Source organism: Oncorhynchus nerka, linkage group LG2 (assembly GCF_034236695.1).
Source record: "Oncorhynchus nerka isolate Pitt River linkage group LG2, Oner_Uvic_2.0, whole genome shotgun sequence".
Taxonomy (NCBI): Eukaryota; Metazoa; Chordata; class Actinopteri; order Salmoniformes; family Salmonidae; genus Oncorhynchus; species Oncorhynchus nerka.
Genome location: NC_088397.1, coordinates 49117524 through 49143734, shown reverse-complemented (window position 1 = coordinate 49143734; position 26211 = coordinate 49117524). Strand labels below are relative to the sequence as shown.

The following is a 26211-nucleotide window of genomic DNA, read 5'->3' as shown; positions in this document are numbered from 1 at the left end:
AGTGAATTAAAGGCCATGTGCCTCTCTTCCCCTTTCATTCTGCCCTGCCGCCAGCCAGGGTGCAACAACAACAGAAGTTCTACACCACTTTCTTACTCGTGCATAAGGTAACTACAGAGTTGTGCATGACTAATTATCCTTTATCTAATACAATCTAACTCATATAAGTTATGAACGGTACTGTATACCATGTAGACTGTTTCTCTCAGTTTAAAAGTGATCTCATGTTTAAAGAAGTGTCAGGGTATGAGAGAACCCAAGTTGGTGTGTTTTGCAGGTATTTATGGGAAATTTATTGTAGAGTGCCATGGTGATATTTTATGAAAGCGGTCACTCCACAATCACCACTGAGTAAACAGGCTAGAGGGTGGGTGACAGACAGTGGGGTAAATTATACAGTCTGTCAAAAGCAGTGTTGGGGAATAGTGAACTACAAGTAATAAAACTACATTTTGCAGTAGCTTCAAATCTAGGTAGTGTTTTCATCAGTAATTATTTTTATTTTTTGCCATGTAGCGCTGTACTGTAGCTTACTACTGAAACTACACAATATGTTTTTGCAAAAATAAAATATATGTGAAGTAGGCAATAATGTCCATTCTTTTTTGGCATCAGACCTGCTTAATTGTCACTTGAAACATTGTTATTGTGTTTAATAGGCTAAATTACACATTCACATATGTTTTTGCATTTTGATTTCTATAATAGTTCCGACTTAGATGTGAAAATACTCCACAAAGTAGTTTGGATGTAGTGAACTACTTTTTTTCAAAGTAACTTCAGTTAAGCAAACTATCTTTTTCTAGTGGGTAGCTTGAGCGTAGCTTAAAGGGAAATTCCACCCTAAAACGATCTGTACATATTTGTTTCATTAGTCCATTGTTGACATAGTCCCAAACTGTTTTGCTTGGCAGCAATCAAGTTTTCAAGATAGATCACTTTTTTTTTAATGAAATCCTCTCCATATGATACATTCTGCAAAACGCAGCATCACATGATGCAAAATGCTGTATTTCTGTATTAAAATGCTAGATGTCTGTATTTTGCAAGTTACAGCTTCAAAACATTTTCCTTTATCTTCTTCCAGCATAAAGTCATTGGTAGCTTGGTAAACTATATTTTCCAAGTAGCTTTTCCAAAAGTGCTCTCTTTTTTCTCTGGGTAGTTGAGCAACTGTCTATATGTGGGTTTTGAGAATTTCTTCAACATTCTCAATTTGAAAAGCCATCTAAAAACGAATACCAGTGGGGAGGTCCTTCAACAAACAGCCAACTCTCTACACCGAGTTCCTTCAAGCGCACTAGTCACATGTCTGTGATTTAGCAAGCCAAATCGGTCTACTTTCTTTTCCTTGCCTCTGTTCATTTCAGGCAAAGCATAATTCAATATAGGCCCAGCTCACGCTAACTCCTCACGGGTCGTGTGTCTTTATCTGCAGCTCTGACAGAAACACTCAGCTCTTTCAGAGCCCTAAAGTGAATCAAGTCTGGATTGTACCATTTGGGTTTCTTCCCCATCCCCCAGGGCTCCAATCAGGACCTGTAAGGCCACTGTCATGGCTGGTTACATTATCTGATTGTCTGTCATTCAGAATCAGTTACCAGTCAACAGAAAGAGGGTATAACTTCCAAAGTGATGATCACTGGGGTACTAAGCATGAGCATCTGTTGGTTTGTTAAAATTATGATGATCAGATAATGATACCAGTTCAGTTTCCTTTTTTTGCCATTCTGACTGCCAAGCCCAATATTGTGCAACTCCTCTTTAAAAGGATATGAAATATGGGACTTTCTTTCCCCAAGTGTTGATGGTGTCAGGGAAGTTGCGTGCAACAAAACAAGAAGTATTTGTCCATACAGAGGCAGAGCTGAGCGTTTTCCCCTGTGTGTGGCTGCTCGGCCATGGAAACCCATTTCATGAAGCTCCCGACAACAGCACCCACTGGAATCATGTAGTAACCAAAAAAGTGTAAAACAAATCTAAATATATTTTAGATTTTAGATTCTTCAAAGTAGCCACCCTTTGCCTTGATGACAGCTTTGCACACTCTTGGTACTCTCAACCAGCTTCACCTGGAATGCTTTTCCAACAGCCTTGAAGGAGTTCCCAAATATGCTGAGCACTTTTGGCTGCTTTTCCTTCACTCTGCAGTCCAGCTCATCCCAAACTATCTCAATTGGGTTGAGGTCAGGTGATTGTGATCACTCTCCTTCTTGGTAAAATAACCCTTAAACAGCCTGGAGATGTGTTGGGTCATTGTCCTGTTCAAAAAGAAATGATAGTACCACTAAGCGCAAACCAGATGGGATGGCGTATCGCTGCGGTAGCCATGCTAGTTAAGCGTGCCTTGAATTCTAAATAAATCACTGACATTGTCACCAGCGAAGCACCCCCGCACCATCAAACCTCCTCCTCTTCCATGCTTCACAGTGGGAACTACACATGCAGAGATCCTCCGTTCACCAACTCTGCATCTCACAAAGACGGCGGTTAGAACCAAAAATCTCCAATTTGGACTCATCAGACCAAAGGATTGATTTCAACCAGTCTAATGTATATTGCTCGTGTTTGTTGGCCCAAGCAAGTCTCTTCTTATTATTGTTGTCCTTTAGTAGTGGGTTCTTTGCAGTAATTCGACCATGAAGGCCTGATTCACGCAGTCTCCTCTGATTCACGCAGTCTCCAAATATCTGAAGAATGTTGCAATTTCTATTATGACAAACAATTCACCTGCCTTGTAGAATAGATATATTATTGTTGGTTTGTCCTCCAGACAGGTGACTGTAGTCAAGATGTCTCCATGCTGTTGGCTGGCTCTGTTGGCTCTCGTCCCCTTAGCTCTGGCCACCAACCCTGGAGTCAAGGTCAAACTCACAGAGAAGGGCATTGAATATGGTAAGTGTAAAGCAAGGGCAATATAGCTAAATGAGTGTGTTTGTGTGTTGTGATCATTCTGTCCCAATCCCCTGCTATCCTGTCTTGTTCACAGGCAAACAAATTGGGATGGCATCTCTGCAGCAGAAACTCAAGACCATGAAGGTCCCAGACCTCTCTGGGACAGAGCGAGTTGCTCCCATTGGCAAGGTCAAGTACAGTTTGACAGGGTAAGGGAGTAAATCCAATATATTGCATTGATCTGCATATCTCATGGAAATTTTTGTTGATATCGTCAACTGTGCTGACAAATGTTACAGTGTTCACAATACTCCATTTAATCCTCCAGAATAACGATAGTGAATCTGGGACTGCCGTACTCTGCTCTGGCACTGGTGCCAGATACTGGAATCAGCCTAAGCATTACTAATGCCTTCATCAGCCTGCATGGGAATTGGAAGATCCGATACCTCAGTTTCATGTAAGTGCATCCTCGGGACCAGCTGGAGTGTCCCAAGCAAGCTGGAACTAAAGGCTGCACACCAGTAAAGGCTGCTGAGGGGAGGACGGCTCATAATAATGACTGGAATGGTGTCCATGGAGTCCATGGAATGGTGTCAAACACAAAGACGTGGTTTCTGTATGGTCGATATCCCTCCGTTGACTCCATTCCAGCCATTATTATGAGCCGTCCTCCCCTCAGCAGCCTCCACTGCTAAACACCCAGTACATCCCCAGGACAAGGTTTGAACAACACTGTACAATTTTCTCTTGGGCCTGTCTACAAAACAAAGGACTCGATCCACAATCCTTATTTTCTTGGTAACAATCTAGAAAAGACAGTGGCTCCTTCGACCTGGAGGTGAATGGACTCACCGTCACTGACAGTATTACAATCAAGAGTGATGAGACTGGCAGGCCAACGGTCAGCAGTGTCAACTGTGTGGCCAACGTGGGCAGTGCCAGCATCAAGTTCCATGGTGGAGCAAGGTAACTAGACTATAAAGCTGCACAAGAAACTCCAGTCCACTAAAAACTTTGTGAGAATGCATGTTGCCGACTAAGGAAGCCTAATCAAACCACAGTGTCATAAAATGATTGCAATGTGGATTTCTTGTGCTTTGGTTCTTGTTTCCCAGCTGGCTGTACAACCTTTTCAGTGCCTACATTGACAAGGCCCTGCGCAGTGCTCTGCAGAAACAGGTGAGAGACAGTGTAATGCCAGACCGCAAACTCAACCAATAACTCTCTTCCTCTCTGACTGATCTCACTTCCTCTTTGACTCAATTCACTTCAACAATCACAACTGGTTATTCTTCTTCTGTGCTCTTGGCAATAATAATCGCTGTTTCATTGTTACAGATCTGTCCCCTAGTGGCTGATACTATTACTGACATGAACCCACACCTCAAAACTATCAATGGTATTTTAAAAAAATTTAAATTTCACCTTTATTTAACTAGGTAGGCTAGTTGAGAACAAGTTCTCATTTGCAACTGCAACCTGGCCAAGATAAAGCAAAGCAGTTTGAAACACAACTTGTACATAAGAACGTATGATAAGGAATCGATTAGTTCATTATTGTGTCATTCATAGGCTACTAAATTGATTTAAAAAATATATATATATTCTGCCATCTTGAAGTTCTAGCCAAAGTGGACAAGTATGCTGAAGTTGAATATTCCATGGTGACATCACCCACCATTTCAAATACCTCCATTGATTTCAGTTTGAAGGTGAGAACTCCCGATTATCTCACAACAATTGTATCCGTTGAAAGGTGTAAACAAGCAAGAGGCATAAAGGTCAAACCTCTCTATCTCTCTCTCTGCAGGGTGAGTTCTACAACATTGGGAAGCACCAGGAGCCTCCGTTCTCCCCCACGCCCTTCTCCCTGCCTCCTCAGGTCAACAACATGCTCTACATCGGAATGTCAGCCTTCACCACCAACTCTGCAGGCTTCGTGTACAACAATGCTGGAGCACTTAGCCTCTATATCACCGATGATATGGTGAGGATTCCTTCACAACTGCAAACATATTTGCTCCAGACTCATCTACAGAGTGATACAGAGTCCTCCTCTCTATTTTCCCCTGACAGATCCCTCCAAGCTCTCCCATTCGGCTGAACACCAGAACGTTTGGGGCCTTCATTCCAGAGGTGATAAACACAACCCACCATTGTCTTCATTTTACCTCACAATGTTCGGAATAGTACAGAATGACATTACTGTCCCTCTAGAAACGGAAACATGCCTTTGTTCAAACATCTAAGTAAGGATACCATGAGTGTTCTTCTCAGGTCAGAAGAGTGAAGGTGTTCTTCTGTGCTCAGATAGCCAAGCGTTTCCCTAGCATGATGATGAAGCTGCTGGTGAAGACGGTGAAAGAGCCCACCATCTTCTTTGAGCCCAACAACGTGACTGTCCAGGCCAGTGGCAGCGTGACGGCCTACGCCATCCAGCCCAACACCACCCTCTCTCCCCTCTTCGTCCTCAACATGGTCAGTCAGTCACTCAATCAGGAGGTAGAATGCCGTAGGTCAGACTGTCAGAGTGGTACATGACTCGACAAGCTCTCTGTTCTCACTACAGGAGGGTAGTGTCAGTGCTCGACTGTACGTGACCGGGGTGAAGTTGGCCGGGGCTGTCACTCTGAACAAGTGAGTGTGATTGTCTACACGGGTGCAAAAGGGGAAGAAATTATTTTTCAGAAACTGACCAAAATAATTGAATGCGGTCTGCTTTTCACAGAATTGAGATGACTCTGGAAACGAGTTATGTGGGACAGTTTCAGGTAAGAATGACATATTCAGAGCTTGTAACTTGAATATAACTTGCTTTTTAAACACTAAAACACACTGAATCTAAACACAAACAGGTTCGATCTCTTGACAACATCTTCCTGATGGTCCTGAAAGTGGCTGTGATACCAAAGGTCAATGGTGAGTGCTTTCCTTCCTTGATTATTTATATTTGAGTCGTTCCATATTTTGGTGGAAATTGTGCACCAATATTGAATTTTAAAAGCCTGTTATATTAAATAAAGTGCTCATTAATATCAACCACGTGGAGAATTCAATAAATCTATCACTTCTTGGAAGATTTTAACCCATTTAATTCCCCAATTTCTCCAAGTTTAATCATCATTGTAAAACCCTAGTTATTTTGTTGCTTCGACTAAGTCATTTCTGAATATTATTTATTTAATGTGATTAGTGATTAATTTACGTCTGTCCCTCATTTTAAGGTCAACCCTGAACTCTCGTTTTAATATGGTGAAAATATTCCTTTTTAAAAATGTTAAAAGAAACATTGAACATCTAACAGTCAAATCATAGTGTAAAAGCAGGTGAGCAGGTTATACACGTTTCAGCCATTTTCTGGTGTTTTGTGGTGGAAAACTGAGTGGGTCGAGCATCAACCCCGTTACCCATAGACAGGCTAGAAATGTTTTATTTTTATTTCTTATGAAACTTGCATTCAATTACTCTCCCTGTGGCACACAAGCTTCTAATCCCCCTGTCACCAGGGGATTTATGAATGATTTAAGATGAAGTCATCAATCCTGTTACTTCATTTAAAAAAATGTAACCCCGAGGTTGGAAAACACGTTTTTCTCATATTTTTTTTATCTGAAGTATTTTTTGATTAAGATTCAGGGCCTTTTGAGGAGTGTACTGGTGGAAGGACACAAACTGTTTCTGCAATGATTAACCAGTGTTTTTATCCTATAGCTCGCCTAGAGAAGGGTTTTCCCCTTCCCTCTATTGGAAAGATGAACCTTGTCAACACTCAGCTGCAGGTCCTGAAGGTACATTATATCTAAGAGCTCAGTGCTACCAACATCTATCATTTACACTATCTCCTATACTATAAACAGTGTGTTTGTGTCCTATATTTGACAAACTATTGTGTCCTATATAAGCAACTACTGTTGCTTTTCTCTCTTCAGGACTACATGCTGATTGGGACAGACGTTCAGTTCACAGGATAAGTGCCATGTAAATCTCATCGCAAATCAACAATCAAATCAAACCAATGAGACATGCAATTAACATTTAAAAATCTAAATGTATTACACATAGCAATACACCACATTCTTAAATATCTTTCAATCATTGCAGTATTCCACTTTTGTCCCATTTATAATTAATATATTTGTATAATTAAACAAATCACAATAAAGTTTTTTTAAATGTTTATTTTAACTTGACAAAAGTCTTCTTCAGTCAGTTGTCTCTGGATTGGATCTTTGTCGATGTTACATCTGCGTCGTGGTGCCACAGAAGACGTCCACTTCACACTCACTTTCAGGGTACAGAGGACTAGACGCCGTATCTAGCGACTGAAGCCAGTTGTCCGTCATGGCGGTGGTCAGGTAAACGTGTGGCTGAGTCACTGAGAGAGGTGTGGCTGAGGGCGTGTCCTCTCAGGCTCTGGGAATTGGCTGATTCTATCTGTATGGGAGACAGGCCAGTCAGTCACAGGGCAGGAACAGCGCAGTTCTAAGCATGGTGCCCGATTACCTTTAAAATGGCTTATTTCTTGAAAATAACTACTTAAGCCCTTATAAAGGACCTAAGCATTTAAATAAACATCCATCAAAGCAAAGCTTTTCATACATACAGTATGTGTTCATACATACAGTATAATTGAAAGAGAGAAGTCTTGCTGTGACTCAGTGTGATAGAAAATGTCGTATGAAACAGCTACGGCAGAATGAAAGTGTACCTTGACCAGGACATAGTCTCCCGGGTTGATGGGGGAAGTGTGTGTGTCAGTGGGCTGACCAGCCACTTCCTGCCGAGGGAAAATCACCTTCACGTTCCCATCGTTCCTCCCACACAGGTCCTGAGCTGATCTCTTACTCTCCTGGGGGGACGTGAAAACAAGGTCAATTGATATTGGAACGATGTGGGACAATTAAGTACCATTACCTATATGTGAATTAGAGTGGGTTTTACATGAATCGCCCGGTGAATTTTGAATCCTCGTTGGCTCGACCTGCTATAATACTACGTTTGCATGCCACGGGTAAATATGAATAGGTCCGGTCTAAATTGCTAGTTTCCCCATGCAGGGTAAGTCTGAGGTGTGGGGAGCAGGGGCTCACGGCTCAATTCATTTGATTTTAAACATGTACATTATTGCTAATAGTAACCATATGAGTAGGGATAGGAGTTTCTCTCCATCAGGTCAGGTGGAAAGGCCAAGCATTGGGCCCAAGATATGAGGAGAGTGTTTTATTTCAAGAGCAGAAGAAAATGGTACTCACTCCCTCCACTAGGACGAGCTGTGTTCTGCCGATGAGGGCAGAGTTGACCTTGGTGGCCTCCTCCCTGAACATGCAGATGAGCTCCTCGAGCCGCCGCTGCTTCACCTCCGCTGGCACGTCGTCCTGAAGACGATGGAACGCATGGGTTTTCTGGGAAAGAGGACACAGCAGTGTTCACAGGATATACGGCATTAACACAATAAATGACATTTAATTTACTCTTGAAAATATTGTCTAATTTAGAGGGGCCTGGATTTCGTAACACAAACTCTATGGGCCCCTGAGAAAAAAAAAATACGGTTGTGTACCCATGCTCTACACCAATGGTATTGACAGAACATGTGGAATCATGTCCAGTACGTTAATTGAGTTGAACGGACCTTCCGCATACTGTAGGCAAAGAGGAAGCCCACGTTGTAGTGCACCTCCCTGATCAGAGACAGGGTCTGCAGGTGGTCCTCTTCTGTCTCCCCACAGAACCCAGAGATGAAGTCACTGCTCAGGCTCACCCCTGAGACAGACACACAGGACTGAACCGTCACTGACCCAATGGCAATAAGACAGTCGGTGCTTTGAAAAGCACATTACACAAGATGCCATTGGCATGCAGCCAATGTGCATAGCCAAACCGGTCTGCAGCGGTTACCTGAATTCACAGCAACTATTCATCACAAAGAAACGTATAAACAAGTTGAGGTGGTCTACCTGGGATTATTCTCTTGATGTTATCCACAAGCTCCAGGTAAGCCTCTCTACTATAACTGAAATTTCCAAAATGGACACAATTAAGACAAACATATTTGACTCGGTTTCCATGGATCTAGTTCCATTTCTATTTGAGAGCAGAGTACAAGCTGAAACAGAGGAGCTGTATTACCCCCTCCGCATGGCCTGTAGGACTGTGCTGCTGCCGCTCTGAGCCGGGAGGTGGATCTGCTTACAGATGTTCGCCCTCTCTTTTATCAGCTGCAACACCTACACACAAACACCAGTGTCAAAATGTCCACGTCAACGCTGAGAACAATCTACTTCATAAACTGGGTGGTTCGAGCCATGAATGCTCATTGGCTGACAGACCATATACCACGGGTATGACAAAACATGTATTTTTAACTGCTCTAATTAAATTGTTAAGCAGTTTATGATAGCAATAAGGCACCTCTGGGGTTTGTGGTATACGGCCAATATACCACGGCTAAGGGCTGTATGCAGGCACTCCGCATTGCGTAAGATCAGCCCTTAGCCGTGGTATATTGGCCATATACCACACCCCCGTGCCTTATTGCTTAAGTATATCCTTCAATGGTCAAATGTTTACCTTACATTTTTTGCTTGTGATTAGTGTCTGTGTGTAGCAGTGAACAGAATAACAACAAAGTGCATTCTTTACAATCTTAGACTATTAGAATAACAATATAATCCCAATACTATTAACATCAGTTTGCCTTTTGGACTCCATTTGTACCTCATCAGGGAAGTCCTTGGGATGAGGGGAGGTGAACCTGATTCTCATGTCCGGGTCTATGAGGGACACTCTGTCCAGCAGGTCAGCAAAGCGCAGGCCCCCGGGCCGGGCTCGGTACACCGTTCTAAAGCCCCGGCTCAGCTGGCCTGGCTCTGAACTACAGAACTGTTCCTCTGATGTGTCCCTGTAGCTGTTCACATTCTGACCCAACAGGGTCACCTCCTTCACGCCCTGGTACAGAACAAAACCACAGTAATGCTAAAAATAGCTTAAGCCTGCATACAGTCTATTAAGACACAAACAAGAGAAGTATCTGCACACCTGAGAGACATTTAAAACACCTACCTGCTCTGACAGGATATGGACTTCCTCAAGGATAGAGGACACTGGTCGACTCCTTTCTCGACCTCGAGTGAACGGGACAATGCAGTAGCTGCACATGTTATCACATCCTCGCATGATGGACCTACAAAGCAGAGAGGGACATGAGGATGCAGGATCAAGGCCAATTTCCTGTATTCGATTCTATATGTAATTCTAGGGTCCTGTGTAACTCATCTGATTGTAAATGGTAAACTGCACCAGAGTACATTCAACCTGACGAATAAACACTTGCCTAGCTGTACAAGATGTGACAGACAGTCAGAGAGACACTCACACAAAAGCGCTGTAACCCTGGGCGGAGTGGTGAACTGGCATGACATCCGCATATGTCTCCTCTAGAGACAGCAGCACGTTGCTAGCCTGCTGACCACCATGGGCCACAGACAGGAGGCGAGGAAGGTCCCGGTATGCATCTGGACCAGCCAGAACATCCAACAGCTTCTCCCGCTCCAGCAGCTCAGACTTCAGCCTCTCGGCCATGCAACCTGGGACCACAAACATACAGGGGATCAGAGCCAGCACGTATGCTGTGTTGATCCTAGAGTGTCGGTTGAGACAGAGACATCAAATGTATCATAGTCACAAGTCAGACTGTAAGTCATTCACCTAAGACTCCAATTTTCATGGGTACGCGGGTCTTTAAGCGTCTTTTCTTCATGGCTGTGAGTTGCCGTAGTCTGTTCCAGATTGTTTGTTCGGCTTTTTCTCTGTGCGAAGCAGAAAAAGCAGGAAAAGCTTGCTTGAGTATGTTGAAAGTTCAGTGAACAAAACTTAAGGAAAAATGCCTCCCTCTGTCCCAAAAAGACTTGGAACTTCACCTTATGGAGCATGTAACAAGGAGGACAACATCAGCCTGAAAGAGATAAAAATGTATATTTAAACCAAAGGTTTCTGTCAATATAAATATTTGGTCATGCACATTTTAATCCTCCTAAAAAGTGAACGTCATGTGTACCTCAGCGACATCACTTGTGCGTTGATATCCCTTCTTCTGCAATATTGACCAGGCAATTTCTGTGTCGTTGACGTTCATCTGACAGCCATAGGTTTCAAAACACACTGTAAAAATGCATTATTTCAACGGTCATTAATTAATGGAAGAAGATTTATTTTATTTTATCCGCGATGTTAATGTGCAGTGCACAAACCTGTCCTAGAATTCCCACTTTCTGAGTCCTCGGGAAGATAGGCATGCTTGTCAGTGTCTATCAAATCATCAGTGATAACAGGTTGCTGTTTGTTGATAGAAGCTCCCTTGACAAAGTCATGAAATCTTGGACCTGTGGCTATTTGAGTCTTGAATTTTTCTGCCCTGCTCTCGTTTGAATGAACGCTGACTGGCTTTGAACAACACAATCTGTGTTGCAAGCTCCATCTAGGTAACCATTGTTCAAAAGTAAGAAAAATAGATCTTAAACGGTTGGTGTTTCTCATATTTGTCAAATAATAACGTCAATTACTGCGACATTTTTTGCAATGGGTGAAAATGTGAAAACAATGTTCAAAATAGCTAATGTTAGCCAGCTAGTGGCTTGACATCTGAAAAAGAGCCCTCCGGAATTGTACTCAGCAGGTACTGCAGCTTTCGTATGTCATAATTCTTCTTTCTGCACATGAACTTGTCGGTTGAATACAAAATTTGCACTATTGAAGTCGTTTTAATTCTCAAGTTGTCATTCGGTACACAAAGCAATTCGCAAGCGTGATCTTGTGTAAACAACTGCAGTCTTTCAATCGCGTCCTCAAGGACGTACAATATTGCGGTCCGTCTTGAACCAACTATTTTACAAAAGGTTCCACTGTGACAGTGCCATCGTTGTGCACCTTGAAGGAATCTGTACTTAACTACATTAAAACTGTTCCATTAATATACATTATATTCCAGATGTATTTAAACAAATAAAACATATAGATATTATACGGACGTGCTACCTGTCCCAGACCTATTATTTGACCATGCTGGTCATTTATGAACATTTGATCATCTTGGCCATGTTCTGTTGTAATCTCCACCTGGCACAGCCAGAAGAGGGCTGGCCACCCCTCATAGCCTGGTTCCTCTCTAGGTTTCTTCCTAGGTTTTGGCCTTTCTAGGGAGTTTTTCCTAGCCAGCACTTTGAGATATCAGCTGATGTACGAAGGGCTATATAAATACATTTGATTAGATTTGATTAGATATATGACCAATGAAAGAGAAGGGAGAGAAATCTAAAGCATACCTCAACCAGTACGGTGAAAGGAAGAGAGAGAGAGATAAAGAGAGCGATAGAGGGGGGGAGTGGGACACACAGACAGGCAGAGAGGTTAGAGCGAATTTAACATCAGAGGTGATGTCATTGGTGTCTTTGATGGTTTGGTTTAAAAGGTTTATTCAGAGAGTGATGTCCACAAAAAGCTGTTCCAGCATTTCTTCTGAGATGATGACCTGAACTGACATCAAGGACTGCGGGAGAAGGACCCAATAGAATAAACTCACACTTAATCCAGGTAACTTTAAGGTAACTATCTTTATGTTTCAGATTTGATAGTGTGTGTCAAGAAGACCATTTGATGATATGATTACATACATTGATATTGTAACCTTTTTAACTATATGTCAATCACTTCTTAAAAATAAATATAACATTTATATTGTTAACATCAATCATACATGGATATTTAGGTATCAAATGCAATCACTACACGTTTGTGCTTTAATTATTTATTGGCTGGAACATCAAACAAAAATATATAATACCTGAGTAAAGTTACCCATGTAGTGGATAAAGACATTTCACATTATAGCAAATATTTACTTAAATTTAGTTACACTGAAAAATCCATACTTCATCTTTGTAAAAGTAATCATCAGAACAATATAGCAAGGCTTCCTCTCCAAGAGAACTGAACGTCTACTGCAGTGATATCAGATCAGGGGCCAACTGGCTTCAGCGTATTTTCTAATGTAATTTTAACCCATTTCTTCTTGTTTTCCAGAACTAGTCATGATGATGGATCGAGCTGTACTGCTCATTTTCTGCTGTCTAGTGATGTCTGTATCAGTTGCCCCACTCTACCCATCTATTAGGTAAGAATCCAATCAATCTGCATGATAGCAATTTTGTTTAAACATTTAAAGTCATGTTAATAGCATTAAAATGTCAAAAATATAAACCAACATGCTAATTTGACAAATATTGTATCTAACATGGGTTGTATGACCAATTGTCCAATATAATTATTATTTCGAAAATGTTTCTGATAAAACATTTTAAGTTTGCTATATAAGAAAAGCATGCTGATACTACTTGAGTTTAAATAATTAAATATTATTATGATTGCAACTGTTAAAGCTCACTAACCATAATGAACTTGAATACGAAAGAGTGATTTATGATTCTAGTAGATTACTGCTAGAGCATCCAAAATAGTTCTGTCACTTGTCATATGATTAAATTACATTTTGAATTAATTAGCTTTTCACAAACCCCTAGTAGCTATGTCAGTAGTGGTGTGCATTGCCTTTTGAGTGACATTTACAACACTCCAATGTGTAAGTGTTCTAATACCAATCTCTGGGGAACAGCAACTAAACCCCCTCAGTAGAATATGTTACTAACCCTCTTGTTAAACAGGCTAATGACGCAGAGCTTGTTGAGTGGAATGATCCACACCTGAACTGCAGTTATCCCCCCTACTCTGCCCCCAGTCTCCTTGACCAGGGGCCAGGTATACACAAATAGTCTCTGCTAGCTCCCTTTCCAAGAATTCAATTTTCACCCTGTGCTGCTGGGAGAAAAATGATGTAATGCTTCATACCACTGATGGACGATCTAACAATGGAATGAACATGAGGTGTGGTCAGTAACAGACAAAGACTGGACTGCCAAGAGAGAGCAGAAAGAAATAGAGAATAACTGCAGCCAGCAGTCTGTCTCTGAACATGATGCTTTAAATCTATCAGGGGTCAGTGTGCCTGTCATAGTGTGCCCTGTCTTTTTGTTATGCTAACAAGGGTCAAGATGTCTGGATTAGTCACTAAAATGTGTAACATTTGCACAGCACATTAATCACAGCATTCGGGGGCAAAGTATGAGACTATTGTTCTGCATATCCGGAAAAACACATCTACTGAAAATGATCACTTGACCTAACTACAATTAAGGTAATAGCATTTGAAGTATGGTTGTTGTTTACGATAACATTTTTTTTTAGACAGTTTATTTTGAATGTTATCTTTATAATTCCCTATAAAGATTAGAGCTGCCCAGACATTTTTGTTGTTGCGATTTCACTTGGTTTTGCGAAAGTTACCGCACCGGTAATACACTTCCTCATGCTTGTCCTGCAGTTGCAGAGATAAAACATGAAAAAGCCTCCATAAACACCCAAATATGTATTTTTAGAAACGGCAATGCTCTCGGTATAATGATGCAGGTCTATCGATGTTATACTCATGAAATTGTTATTCCGAACTTAATCTAAGTGACTAAAGCCCACTGGGCACAGACGTCAGTTCAACGTTTAGTTTTGATTTACATTTGGATGAGCTGTCAACTAATGTGAATTCAACCAAACATTTCACCGTGTAATTGGATTTAGGTTAAAAGTTGGGTAAAAAAAACAAACACCTAATGCCCTTACCTTGATGACTTTTTGCAAATTCAATCAGTTGATTCAACTTCATCACATAGATTGAGGGTTGAAATGTGGAAACAACTTTGATTCAAACAGTTTTGCACAGTGGGTGGACACATCATACCATATTTATGTGACTTGTTTTCCCCCCAGGTTTGGTCAGAGGGACACGTCCATCCTGATGACCTCTATAGAGCATCCCATGCAACTGCTGGAAGAAAACAGCACTCCCTTGACGCAAAAAGCCGAACTGCGGTCAGTGCCACCCCAAAATCTGAAATAGCTTTTGTTGTTATACAACAAAAAGGTATCAAGGCAATGACTGAACTTTCAAATTCTACACATCTATCCATGAAATGATCATGTGCTCCCTCCCATCTTTCAGATCAGGAAGACATGCTGATGCTATCTTTACCAACAGCTACAGGAAGGTTCTAGGTCAAATCTCAGCCAGGAAATTCCTACAGAGCATCATGGGAAAACGTCTACAGTGAGTAGTGGCTGTTTATGCAATCTGTCAGTAATGATATACTATAGTTAAGCAATAAGGCCAGAGGTGTGGTATAAAGCCAATATACCAAGGCTATAGGCTGTTCTTTGCACGACACAACGCGGAGTGCCTGGACACAGTCCTTAGCTGCAGTATTTTGGCCATACATCACAAACCCCAAGGTGCCTTGTGATTGATTATAAACTGCTTACCAACGTAATTAGAGCAGTAAAAATAAATGCTTTGTCATACCTGTGGTATACAACAGCTGTCAGCCAATCAGGGCTCAAACCACCCAGTTTATAATTAAGTATAGAAGCACTAAAAATATTCATACTGTACTTATTCTATTCTTTTTTTTCAAACCCAGAGAAGAAGGCCGGAGCTATAATGTGAAATGCCAGTCAGACATTTACGAGGGCACCTACAAACAGGACCTGACATCTGTTCAGAGAAAACAGAGTTACAGAGGACAGCAAAACAATTTCAAGATGCCAAGGTACAGTTCCCACCCAGTACATGGTTTTGAAATCATCTCACTGCAGACAAGTTATCTGTAAGCCTTCAGAGCATACACGTTGCCAAATTGTAATCTGTGAAGTGTGTCTCGTGGAAATGCATAGTTGTGATTGAACTGACATTCCTACTTAATGTTCTCTTCCAGACTTCTATGTAGTGAATGTAAGCGAGGACAAAGTGAAGACAAGAAGTGTTTATCTCCAACCCTAATGACCTGAAAATGTCAAAATAAAAAAATTAAGCTATTTTACTATCAAAGCTTTGAGTCAAGAAAATCAATGTCCCTCAGTTCATACACTCTGGCAAACAATTGTACTAAAGGATATGTAACCAGTTTTCACAATAAAGCAAAGAGATTTGATATGAGTCTAGTGCATTCATTTTACTTCCTTCTACCAACTGAAACAAATGCATTGTATAGGCACTATTATTTCAAGTACTTGAGTATGATAGAATTAGTGTGTATTGCACCAATAAGAAACAGCAGTAATACTGAAAATTAATCACCATTTCTTTAATTACAAAAACACCAGATTTTCTAGGACTGCCCATTTTATTCTGGGGGGGGGGGGGGGGGGGGGTCTTTATTGTAATGAGTGAATAGCTCACACCCTCCACATGTAATTCAGTGAGGAGACAAGCAAATAATTAGACTTACAATGACCATGTCAGTGAAGCCACCTCAATCAACTTCTATCAAAAGGCCTTGTAAAATTGATGGCTACCTTCTTGATGCAAATTTTTACAAAGCAGTGGTAAGATGGGCACTGAGAAACATGAATGTACAAAAAAAAACAAAAAAATCCATCCACATTTCATTATGAAACCACAAAAGTATATCCCCAAGCCCATTATAAAAACAAATATAAGAAGGGCATTTGCAAAACGGTCAAACAAAACTGAAGTGCAAGGATGGTTAGCGTTGCAGACGTCAGCTGGAGCATCTGTGTCAGTAAACATCTGTCCGATCAAATCAAAGGTCTCGGTAGAGTTAACATTTACTTTCAAATGAAGTCAAACTGCATTTCAAATTTTCTATTGGATTCATGGAATAACATGTCTTTGATGACAGTCTGATGGTTGATGTGTCCTTAAAATGACTTCTTGAAAACCAAAAACTAAGCTAATCATCTTAAGTCTCCAATCTTCGGTCATCATTTACTTGCAATTCTGCCAGAGAAGAAAATAGATACATAAGTCAGTTTGTTGTACATGTTAATTATCAGACAAAGACCTTTACATTTTATTTTATTTTTTAAATATTTTTTTTTATCTAGTGAGCTCAAAACGTATTGGGACAGAGACCTGTTGTTTTGGCTCTGTACACCAGCACTTTGAATTTTAAATTATACAATGACTATGAAGGTTAAAGTACACACTGTCAGCTTTAATTTGATGGTATTGTCATCCATAAAAATCAGGTCAAACATTTAGAAATTACAGCACTTTTTGTGCATAGTCTTCTTTCTCTCCCCCCCCCCCCCCCCCCCTCAATTTCAGAGGACTAAAAGTATTGGGACAATTTCACTTGAATAAAGTAGTAAAGTTCAGTATTTAGTCCCATATCCTAGAACGCAATGATTGCATCAAGCTTATAACTCTACAAACTTGTTGGATGCATTTTCCATGCGTTTTGGTTTTGTTCCAGATTATTTTGTGCCCAATAGAAATGAATAGTAAATGAATGTAGTGCCATTTTGGTGTCACTTACTGTAAATAAAGATGTTTCTAACACCACATCTACATTGTGGATGGTACCATGATCACGGATAATCCTGAATGAAAATCGTGAATAATGAGGAGAGAAAGTTGGAGGCTGAAATGCTAATCTCCCATGTTAATGTAATGTCTTTGGGGGTATGATATTTGTGCACGCTTCATTATCCGTTATCATGGGAGCATCCACATTAACGTAGAAGTGTTTAGAAACATTTTTTACAAAAAAAGTGACAATATTATTTTACAATTCATTTCTATTGGGCACAAATTTAAAACTGAAATGAGATCTTAAAATGTAAAGCCTGCATGAGAAGTCCTGGGTACATTAAAATCACATCCGATGTGAGAAACTTCACGCATTTCTTTCCAGCATAAGGATGAAGTGTACAGGATTTCGCCGCAACAGAATATGAACGGAGGATGATAGGATAATGCGGGAATGAGGAAGCGCCACACACGTTGCATCTTTAGAATAACCATGTACAATTGCAGGCAATATTAAGATTAATAACTGGTGACATGGACAGGATGGAAAAAATGAGCAAAGATGATTTTTATGGTGGGATGAGCAAGATGTTGGTGAGTGAGCACTGCACCACACAGCCATGCATTACACAGGGCAATGGGGATGCACTGGGATGCAGTCCATAGAGATGCCCTTACTTCAGCCTGGAAGACTGGCCCTTTGTTATTTGAAAACAGGCCTTTACCGCAGGCTCCTATACTTTGCCAACCTACTACTTTGCTCTGCGGCAATCCTGAAAGAGAGAGATGTAGCAAGGAGTAGACAGGAGTTAGGGAGACAGGAGGACACTATAGGAGACGGTGGCTAAAGAAAGTCAGGCTAGTCAAGTTTCATGGTTAAAAAGGACTGGGTCAGAAAGGACAGGAGTAAGGTGCAGTAATTCCACAGTAATACTAGGCAATTAGAGCTTGAAGCCTTCAGCCAGTGACACTTATTACCGCTGTGTCTCGATGGCCTTTGGAGAGCTCTACATGTGGAAGGCGTGAGGGGGAAAAAAACACCCACACAGTTCAATCTGGCCAGGCCCTCATGCTCCCAGTAGACATATGCTCTACAGCGGTGGCTCCACTCTTCTGCTAGCCTGGCTGGGCAAAGGGCCCCTGGGGGACACACACTGAGGGGGCAACGCGTCACAGTAGGCCCTTACACACGATCTCAAGGGCCTTGAGTGAACGTCCGGCAGCCACAATCTCAGAGAAGCACCAAGAGGACCCAAAGCCCCAGAGTCCTTCTCATATGAAGAGGTCAAACTTTCTCCCTGTGGTCAAGAGCTCTCTAGGCAGGAAATCTGACAGTCAGTCTGTGTTTTTGCGAAAGCTAACAGAAGCCATACCTCTTGACTGCTTTCTGGGCCAACATGCGGTTTCCAGCCAGGAAGGTGAGACTGCCGATGATGGCCAGGTACTTGAGGGTCTGGAACATGTTGAGGTGAGTCCAGTAGACATACATCAGTCCCAGCATGCCTGAAACATCACAATAAACAGTCAAAGGTGATAAACTAGGAAAAAGAGATATCGGTGGAGTGACAATGCCAGTAGTTTCCATTGTAATCCACGACTCAGAACTCCGTACTCACATGCGTGGCCCACATGGAAGAGGACAGCGCTGGGGGAGAGGCTGAAGTTCGAGATGTTGGCCCCGAGTTTGAACCACTGAACAGAGAGGGGGGCGAGAACAAGAGAATATTGTTCATGGAACACGGCAGTACAACAAAAGGTCTGGAAACGGATTAATTTACAATGCACTGATGCAAGCCTTTCGCAGTATGGACAATGTCGCCACACAACGGTGTCAGAAATGACATACAGCATCACTATTGTCATTTCAAATCAAAACAAGTGTTAACCAAAAACCAAGGCTCGTTCAGGAAGTATCAAGGTTTTATTCTAAAGGGCCTTGCTAAACAGAAAACACAGTGAAGAGGCAGATATGAAAATGTTCTAAAAATAAACCTTTGGACCTTCATACAATTCCAAACTTGAAGAAGTAAAGAGTGTCACCAGAATAAGCAGCAGCAGGAAGGGTGAGAGGACGAGGGCTGTGAAGGCGTTGGACACCACTGTGGGTGGCTTCTTCTCTGGCTCCCGGAACAGGTGCTACACACGACAAAAACATCAGGTCAAGTCCACCTATTTGTTTCACTGACCACGCACAACATGGACATTGGCGTAATCGTTAACCCAAAACCGTAGCAAACGGAAAACAAGTTTATTGGACAAATTCAGGTAGTTCCCACCCAGTTTTGTTCCTAGTGAATACACCCCAGCTATCCATCTATTTATTTGTCAGGGACCACGCACAACATGGATATTGCACCAGAGTTAGCTTAGCTATATAGCTCATTTCAAGCTATGACTAGCAACCAGAAGACTGGAGAAACAAACCAATGTGTTTATATGCAAGACTTGTTGTTTACCTGGATATCTTGCTTAGGCATGTAAAGGGTCTTAGATTGGATGGCTGCTGGGGCCTCCTCATCAAGGAACTTCAAGACAACGTCAGCCACGTTCCACAGAATGGGGTTCTCCAAGGTGGCATCTCCCACAATTAGGTGGAGGGCATATGTTCCGGACATTGAGTCAAACTCAGACTTCCTCTCGGCTATGTCTAGCTCAAACTTGTAAAGGTTCTTACTGTCAGGCTCGGCCACAAACACAACCTCCTGGCCAGTTTTATGATTGTGCAACCTCACAAAGGTCTGGAGAGAAAGACAATAACAATACTCAAGAGATATAATAGCACAATGTTGACAGAATGAGAGTATGAACATAAAAATGTAGACCCACAGGAACAGCCAAATCTCTACCTGATGGGGAGTGAGCTCTACTCCAGTGTTGACATCCACTAATTGGAATGTCATGGCAAAGTTCTGGTGGCTGTCTGCAGTAAAAGAACCCTTGGCCTTGAAGGGATAGTCCACCCTGGAAATGAAAACAATTATATTTTATTTATATATATATATATATATATATATATATAGGGTGGCTAATGGGTAGGGCCATGAGCTTTTCCTGACCATACAACCTGCAGGAAATAACTCGGTCTTAGTTATGGGTCTGACAAAGGCAGTATTAAAAAGGGCTTCATATACGAGATTGGGCTCCCTAACCTGGATGTCTTGGTGCCGATGCTCTGGTCCTTATCCACTACGGACAGGTCCATATTAGTGATGGCCACCTCAGTGGACACCTTCACTTTTAGCTGAAGGCATGTGGGGAGAAGGAGAGAGAGAGAGAGAGAGAGAGAGAGAGAGAGAGAGAGAGAGAGAGAGAGAGAGAGAGAGAGAGAGAGAGAGAGAGAGAGAGAGAGAGACGGAGGAAAATGAGAAATTCATATGGTGAAATTCACATGCAAATTTCAGGGTGATTAGTGTCACATTTATGGTGAATGCGTGTCAGAGAGTAAAAGTAAATGCTAGAGGTTAATTGCTTTGACACATGGTTAAGTAACATAAAGGTTTGTAAGCTAATGAAAGCGGCTACTAAGTAATAGTCCTCCATTTCGAGCACATTGAACTGCTAACCTTTTGGCAAAAGCGAAAGGCAACTGACTTAACTTACAAGAACTGTAACTTCTCACAATTACAAATCCAAAACTATATACAGCGCATTCGGAAAGAATTCAGACCACTTGACTTTTTCCAAATCAAGGCTGTAAGCCTTAATCTAAAATGGATTCAATTGTTTTCCCCCCCATCACCAATTACATTTACGTAAGTACTCAGACCCTTTACTCAGTATTTTGTTGAAGCGCAGGCTCTGGCTGGGCCACTCAAGGACATTCAGAGACTTGTCCCGAAGCCACTCCTGCGTCATCTTCGCTGTGTGCTTAGGGTTGTTGTCCTGTTGGAAGGTGAACCTTCACCCCAGTCTGAAGTCCTGATCGCTCTGGAGCAGGTTTTCATCATGGATCTCTGTACTTTGCTCTGTTCAGCTTTCCCTCAATCCTGACTAGTCTCCCAGTCCATGATGCTGAAAAACATCCCAAAAGCATTATGCTGCCACCATGCTTCACTGTAGGGATGGTGCCAGGTTCCCTCCAGATGTGAGGCTTGGCTTTCAGGCCACAGAGTTTAATATTGGTTTCAATAGACCAGAGAATCTTGTTTCTCATGGTCTGAAAGTCCTTTAGGAAAACTTCAAGTGGGTTGTCATGTGCCTTTTACTGAGGAGTGGCTTCAGTTTAGCCACTCATCCATAAAGGCATAATTGGTGGAATGCTGCAGAGATGGTTGTCTTTCTGGTAGGTTCTCCCATCTCCACAGAAGAACTCTGAAGCTCTGTCCGACTGACCATCAGATTCTTGGTCACCTCCCTGACCAAGGCCCTTCTCCACCGATTTCTTAGTTTGGCCGGGCGGCCAGCTCTAGGAACAGTCTTGGTGGTTCCAAACTTCTTCCATTTAAGAATGGAGGCCAGTGTTCTTGGAAACCTTCAATGCTACAGAAATGTTTCCGTACCCTTCCCCAGATCTGTGCCTCAACACAGTCCTGTCTCGGAGCTCTACTGACAATTCCTTCGACCTCCTGGCTTGGTTTTTGCTCTGACATGCACTGTCAACGGTCAGACCTTATATAGACAGGTGTGTGCCGTTCTAAATCAAGTCCATTCTATTGCATTTACCACAGGTGGACTCCAATCAAGTGGTAGAAACATCTCAAAGATGATCAATGGAAACAGGATGCACCTGAGCGACATTTCGAGTCTCACAGCAAAGTGTCTGAATACTTATGTAAATAAGGTATCCGTTTTTTCCTTTGTAATAGATTTACCAACATTTCTAAAAAGCTGTTTTCGCTTTGTCATTATGATGGGACTTTTTCTTTTAAACAAGGGTTTAATGTCGAAAAAGTCAAGAGGTCTGAATAGTTTCCAAATGCACTGTACCTTTTATACTTGGTGATGAGTGAACCATGCCCCCATTTTGGAAAAATGTAAACTGGCATAAACTTTCAAATAATATAGAACATTTACATTTAAGTCATTTAGCAGACGCTCTTATCCAGAGCGACTTACAAATTGGTGCATTCACCTTATGACATCCAAGATTGTTTATCTTGCTTGTAAGCGGGTACAAAATTATCCCCAATACATTTTCTCTTGAAAAGATGGCCAGCTCACCTCAACCTGACTGGCAACCAATCGGGTGTCCCCGGTGATAGCCACAGAGAACTGGTAATATCCACTGGCTGGCTGGCTAGTCATGAAGTTCAGTTCAAAAATGCCACTGTCAAAACAGGTAGAAATAATTATTACACACTACAAACACTGCAACGCAGACATACACAAATAATCCATATTAAAAAGCAACACAACTAGCAACATTAGTGCCCAGACAAATTCTAATCTTTCTGTCTAACAAACTTACTCCCTGAGGGAGAAAGGTGCCTGGGTGAGTATGACGTTCTTAGAGACCACAGCTTGAGCAGATTCCACCACCACACTGGCTGAGGCAAGAGGATTGGAGAGGACATCAGTCACCAGAAGCTGTGGTAAAGACAAGGAGGCAGAAAGATGTCAGTGAAAAGAAAAGCATCATGTGAGAAAGAAGACCATTGCTCAGTGGTTGACTAGAGCAAGGTTTCCCAAATTTGGCCGCCATCCCCTGGGAGTTTTTTTGCCCAAGCACTGCACATTCAAAGCTTGATGACGAGTTGGTTATTTGAAATCAGCTGTCTAGTGCAAAAACAAGAAAACATGCACCCGGGGCCCATGCGAAAACCTTCAAACGTGTCTCAAATTGATGACGACCAAATAATGGACATTAAAAAAAATGAAGTGTAGTCAGTCACTGATTTAGAAACACCGGTCATAGTGGAGTGTACCTGCAGGATTGGCTGGTTGTGGGAGACGGTGGCAGGCCCCTGGGCGCTGACGATGACTGGCACCTGGAAGCGGTTGTTGGATAGGGCGGCAGCAGCACAGGCTACGCTGAATGCCTCAGACAGGGATTGCCAGGACTTCTTACTGAACACAGAGTTCACCAGCTGGATCACCTGGTCCTGTGAGGAGAACAGCTCACATTAGTTCCACATGCAGTTATTTTAAAATAGGTAGGGTGGTGTTGTTATTCTAGATTTATATTATGAAGTATTATACAGAGGTCTAATACATGACACATGTTCAGGAAAAATCCCTGGCCCTACTCATGCAGCCTGCTTTCCTTCAACTCCCCTGCATCAATCTACCACCCACATAAATTGTGAGAGCAGTTTACCTCTTTGAGAGGAGGCTCTGTATCCACATGGTCTGAGAGTGTGTAGGCTGCTGTCACAAACAGGGCAGTTGCCTCAAGTCCCTCTTCGAACTGGAGGTACACTCCACCCAAGTCATCCAATCGTGCTGCAAGATCCTTAAGAGGGAGAGAAAGGTTCAAATACAACAAATCTGCTTAAGAAACCAGTTTGCATGGGAGTAATTAGTAACTTTGTAAAGTAATTTACCCGACTAAACCTGCAGCACAGCACCACCTGGTGGACTTGTGAAACTCACCTCAATCTCCTCCAGGATTCCTCCAAAGTCAGCCTGCTGGGAGAGACGGGTGGCAGTCTGGAGTGCTGTGGTGATCCTGTACAGAAAGACAAGAAAAGAACAGTCACAATACAATGACAAAACACGTCATGGCTTTAGATCCATGTCCATAGGAATATCTTCTGTTCAAAAGCAGAGTTTGTTTGAAACGATTCAAAGTAACAATTAAGTTCAGAAGCTTATTTCTAGCAGTTAAACAAGGCCGATCTCACAGAAGATCAAATAAATGATCCAGCAGCAAGTCTGATCCACCTGCCAGGCTAGCAGGTATTACTCACGCCAAGACGTTGTCCTCTTTAGCAATACGGGCGACCAGGGCACCGACGACTTCCTGTGAAGCCAGAGGAAGCCCTAGGGAACTGAGGGCGCTAACAGCTCTGAAGATCTGCGTGACTGTGGAGTCCTCGCTGACTGCTGCCAGAAGGATGTCACGGGTCTCATTGGACACCGGGATCTAAAAGAGGATGAATAAAGAAGTCAACAGAACCAAGCTATTAGTGAAGAATTCACTGGCAGAGCATCCAAAAGCACAAACACAAATGCTGTTCGCCGGTTCATCTTGCTGGAGGAGCAAATGACATGTTTTGGTCAAATAGAATCAAGCACCATATACAAGTACCTACCTCACAGTCTGAGATGGCCTGACTGGCCTCAGCAGCAAAGAAGAGGGAGTCGACACTCATGGGGTCCAGTTGGGCCTTCAAGAAATGACAGGCATCCTGCAAAAGGAAAAACAAGGATTTGATGAGGCAACAAACTGTACTAGTGTCTACCTTGGATTTTTTCTGGAGTGGAAAACATTGTGGACGTGAATAGCAAAGGTGCAAACTTAACACTAGTGCAAACATGTCATAGGCTACATGTTTTGGGTCCTCCAGCCAAGCCCATTTACTTGATACTTAGTATCCCGTTTTCTTACATGTTCATCAGCAACTGAGGCTCCAAGCTTGCTTAGACCAACAATTGAGTAGTATGCTGATGCCAGGTCTGTGAAGGGTTGGCTCAGGAGAGCTTGAAGTCTCGCAACGTCTGACAGGGAAAGGTGATGGGATGGGGTCAGAGCCTGGGCTCCGAGAGCCACGGTGAGGAGGACCAAGCTGAACAAACCTGTGGGCACAGACATGATGGTTACAGGAAATATTGCAACCGTTTTAAACGTGTGAAGTCAAAGTGAAGTAGTTCGTAGACTCAATCATGCAGCCATTACACAGAAACCCATGCATAACATCCCATTCCTTAACTAGTGGAACCAGCTTAGTTATCTAGTTATCGCCGCAGCCCGTCTGGTGTTCAACCTTCCCAAGTTCTCTCACGTCACCCCGCTCCTCCGCTCTCTCCACTGGCTTCCAGTTGAAGCTCGCATCCGCTACAAGACCATGGTGCTTGCCTACGGAGCTGTGAGGGGAACGGCACCTCAGTACCTCCAGGCTCTGATCAGGCCCTACACCCAAACAAGGGCACTGCGTTCATCCACCTCTGGCCTGCTCGCCTCCCTACCACTGAGGAAGTACAGTTCCCGCGCAGCCCAGTCAAAACTGTTCGCTGCTCTGGCCCCCCAATGGTGGAACAAACTCCCTCACGACGCCAGGACAGCGGAGTCAATCACCACCTTCCGGAGACACCTGAAACCCCACCTCTTTCAGGAATACCTAGGATAGGATAAAGTAATCCTTCTCACCCCCCTTAAAAGATTTAGATGCACTATTGTAAAGTGGCTGTTCCACTGGATGTCTTAAGGTGAACGCACCAATTTGTAAGTCGCTCTGGATAAGAGCGTCTGCTAAATGACTTAAATGTAAATGTAATGTAGTTAACTTACCTAACTAATTTAAGCTAACCAGCTAACGTGAGCGAGAAATTTCAAACTCACTAGACATACTACAGACAACGCTAGTTCGTATTCAATCCAATGATCTTCATGATGATGTACCTGTAAAATACATGTCTAGCAAGATCTCGCTTGCTAGCTACGACAACCGTGTTAGCTAGCTTATTAACGTTCGCTTCCACTGTCACTCCAAATTCATTACATACCTGCACGCGTTATTTATAGACTACGAAAACTCTGTTTATATCAAATCACCGCTAGATTATATTACTAAATTATAATAACCATTAATACGAAGTGTACTTATGTGGTATTTAGGGCAAACAAAAACCCTAAAATACTTACGAGGTTGGGCCATTTCTTTTCTTCTAATGCAGCGTCACCAAAGAGCCGGAATTGCTTCCGGGATCCAAGCCTTGGACACTACCATTTCAAAGACAAGGGGTGGTAATTGCATTTTCAGTCTTGGTACGTATTATTATTA

At 42.3% G+C, this 26211-nt stretch overlaps 4 protein-coding genes across 5 annotated transcripts; 2 read left to right on the top strand and 2 right to left on the bottom strand.

Annotated features, from left to right (window-relative positions):
• LOC115136896 (bactericidal permeability-increasing protein-like) lies at positions 1–7075 on the top strand. The gene is made up of 16 exons (XM_029672787.2): positions 1–107; positions 2774–2895; positions 2990–3104; positions 3224–3355; positions 3709–3864; positions 4014–4077; positions 4237–4297; positions 4519–4610; positions 4709–4885; positions 4975–5034; positions 5209–5376; positions 5468–5535; positions 5627–5669; positions 5754–5817; positions 6610–6686; positions 6828–7075. The coding sequence occupies exons 1-16, from the start codon at positions 16–18 to the stop codon at positions 6867–6869; spliced, it is 1533 nt and encodes a 510-aa protein (XP_029528647.1). The 5' UTR covers positions 1–15; the 3' UTR covers positions 6870–7075.
• cdk5rap1 (CDK5 regulatory subunit associated protein 1) lies at positions 6927–11730 on the bottom strand. The gene is made up of 13 exons (XM_029672771.2): positions 11148–11730; positions 10955–11058; positions 10818–10852; positions 10606–10706; positions 10274–10484; positions 9961–10081; positions 9616–9846; positions 9028–9125; positions 8856–8911; positions 8531–8661; positions 8151–8300; positions 7607–7747; positions 6927–7332 (listed from the first exon to the last, which is right to left on the bottom strand). Exons 1-13 carry the CDS (start codon positions 11431–11433, stop codon positions 7201–7203), a joined length of 1797 nt encoding a protein of 598 aa, XP_029528631.2. The 5' UTR covers positions 11434–11730; the 3' UTR covers positions 6927–7200.
• A 66-nt stretch (positions 11731–11796) lies between these two features.
• On the top strand, positions 11797–15986 carry ghrh (growth hormone releasing hormone). 2 transcript variants are annotated; one of them, XM_029672766.2, is made up of 6 exons: positions 11797–12486; positions 12976–13066; positions 14770–14871; positions 15002–15106; positions 15477–15605; positions 15771–15986. In XM_029672766.2, the coding sequence occupies exons 2-6, from the start codon at positions 12984–12986 to the stop codon at positions 15841–15843; spliced, it is 492 nt and encodes a 163-aa protein (XP_029528626.1). In that variant the 5' UTR covers positions 11797–12486; positions 12976–12983; the 3' UTR covers positions 15844–15986. The 2 variants fall into 2 exon arrangements, with proteins under 2 accessions (XP_029528626.1, XP_029528622.1); XM_029672762.2 differs by having other exon boundaries at positions 11797–12497.
• A 132-nt stretch (positions 15987–16118) lies between these two features.
• rpn2 (ribophorin II) lies at positions 16119–26178 on the bottom strand. Its single transcript, XM_029672750.2, has 16 exons — positions 26073–26178; positions 24819–25006; positions 24523–24618; positions 24178–24353; positions 23861–23936; positions 23586–23720; positions 23194–23370; positions 22737–22855; positions 22490–22595; positions 20479–20570; positions 20176–20290; positions 19786–20067; positions 19370–19465; positions 18946–19021; positions 18703–18832; positions 16119–16795 (listed from the first exon to the last, which is right to left on the bottom strand). The coding sequence occupies exons 1-16, from the start codon at positions 26083–26085 to the stop codon at positions 16780–16782; spliced, it is 1893 nt and encodes a 630-aa protein (XP_029528610.1). The 5' UTR covers positions 26086–26178; the 3' UTR covers positions 16119–16779.
• Between the last annotated feature and the right edge of the window lie 33 nt (positions 26179–26211).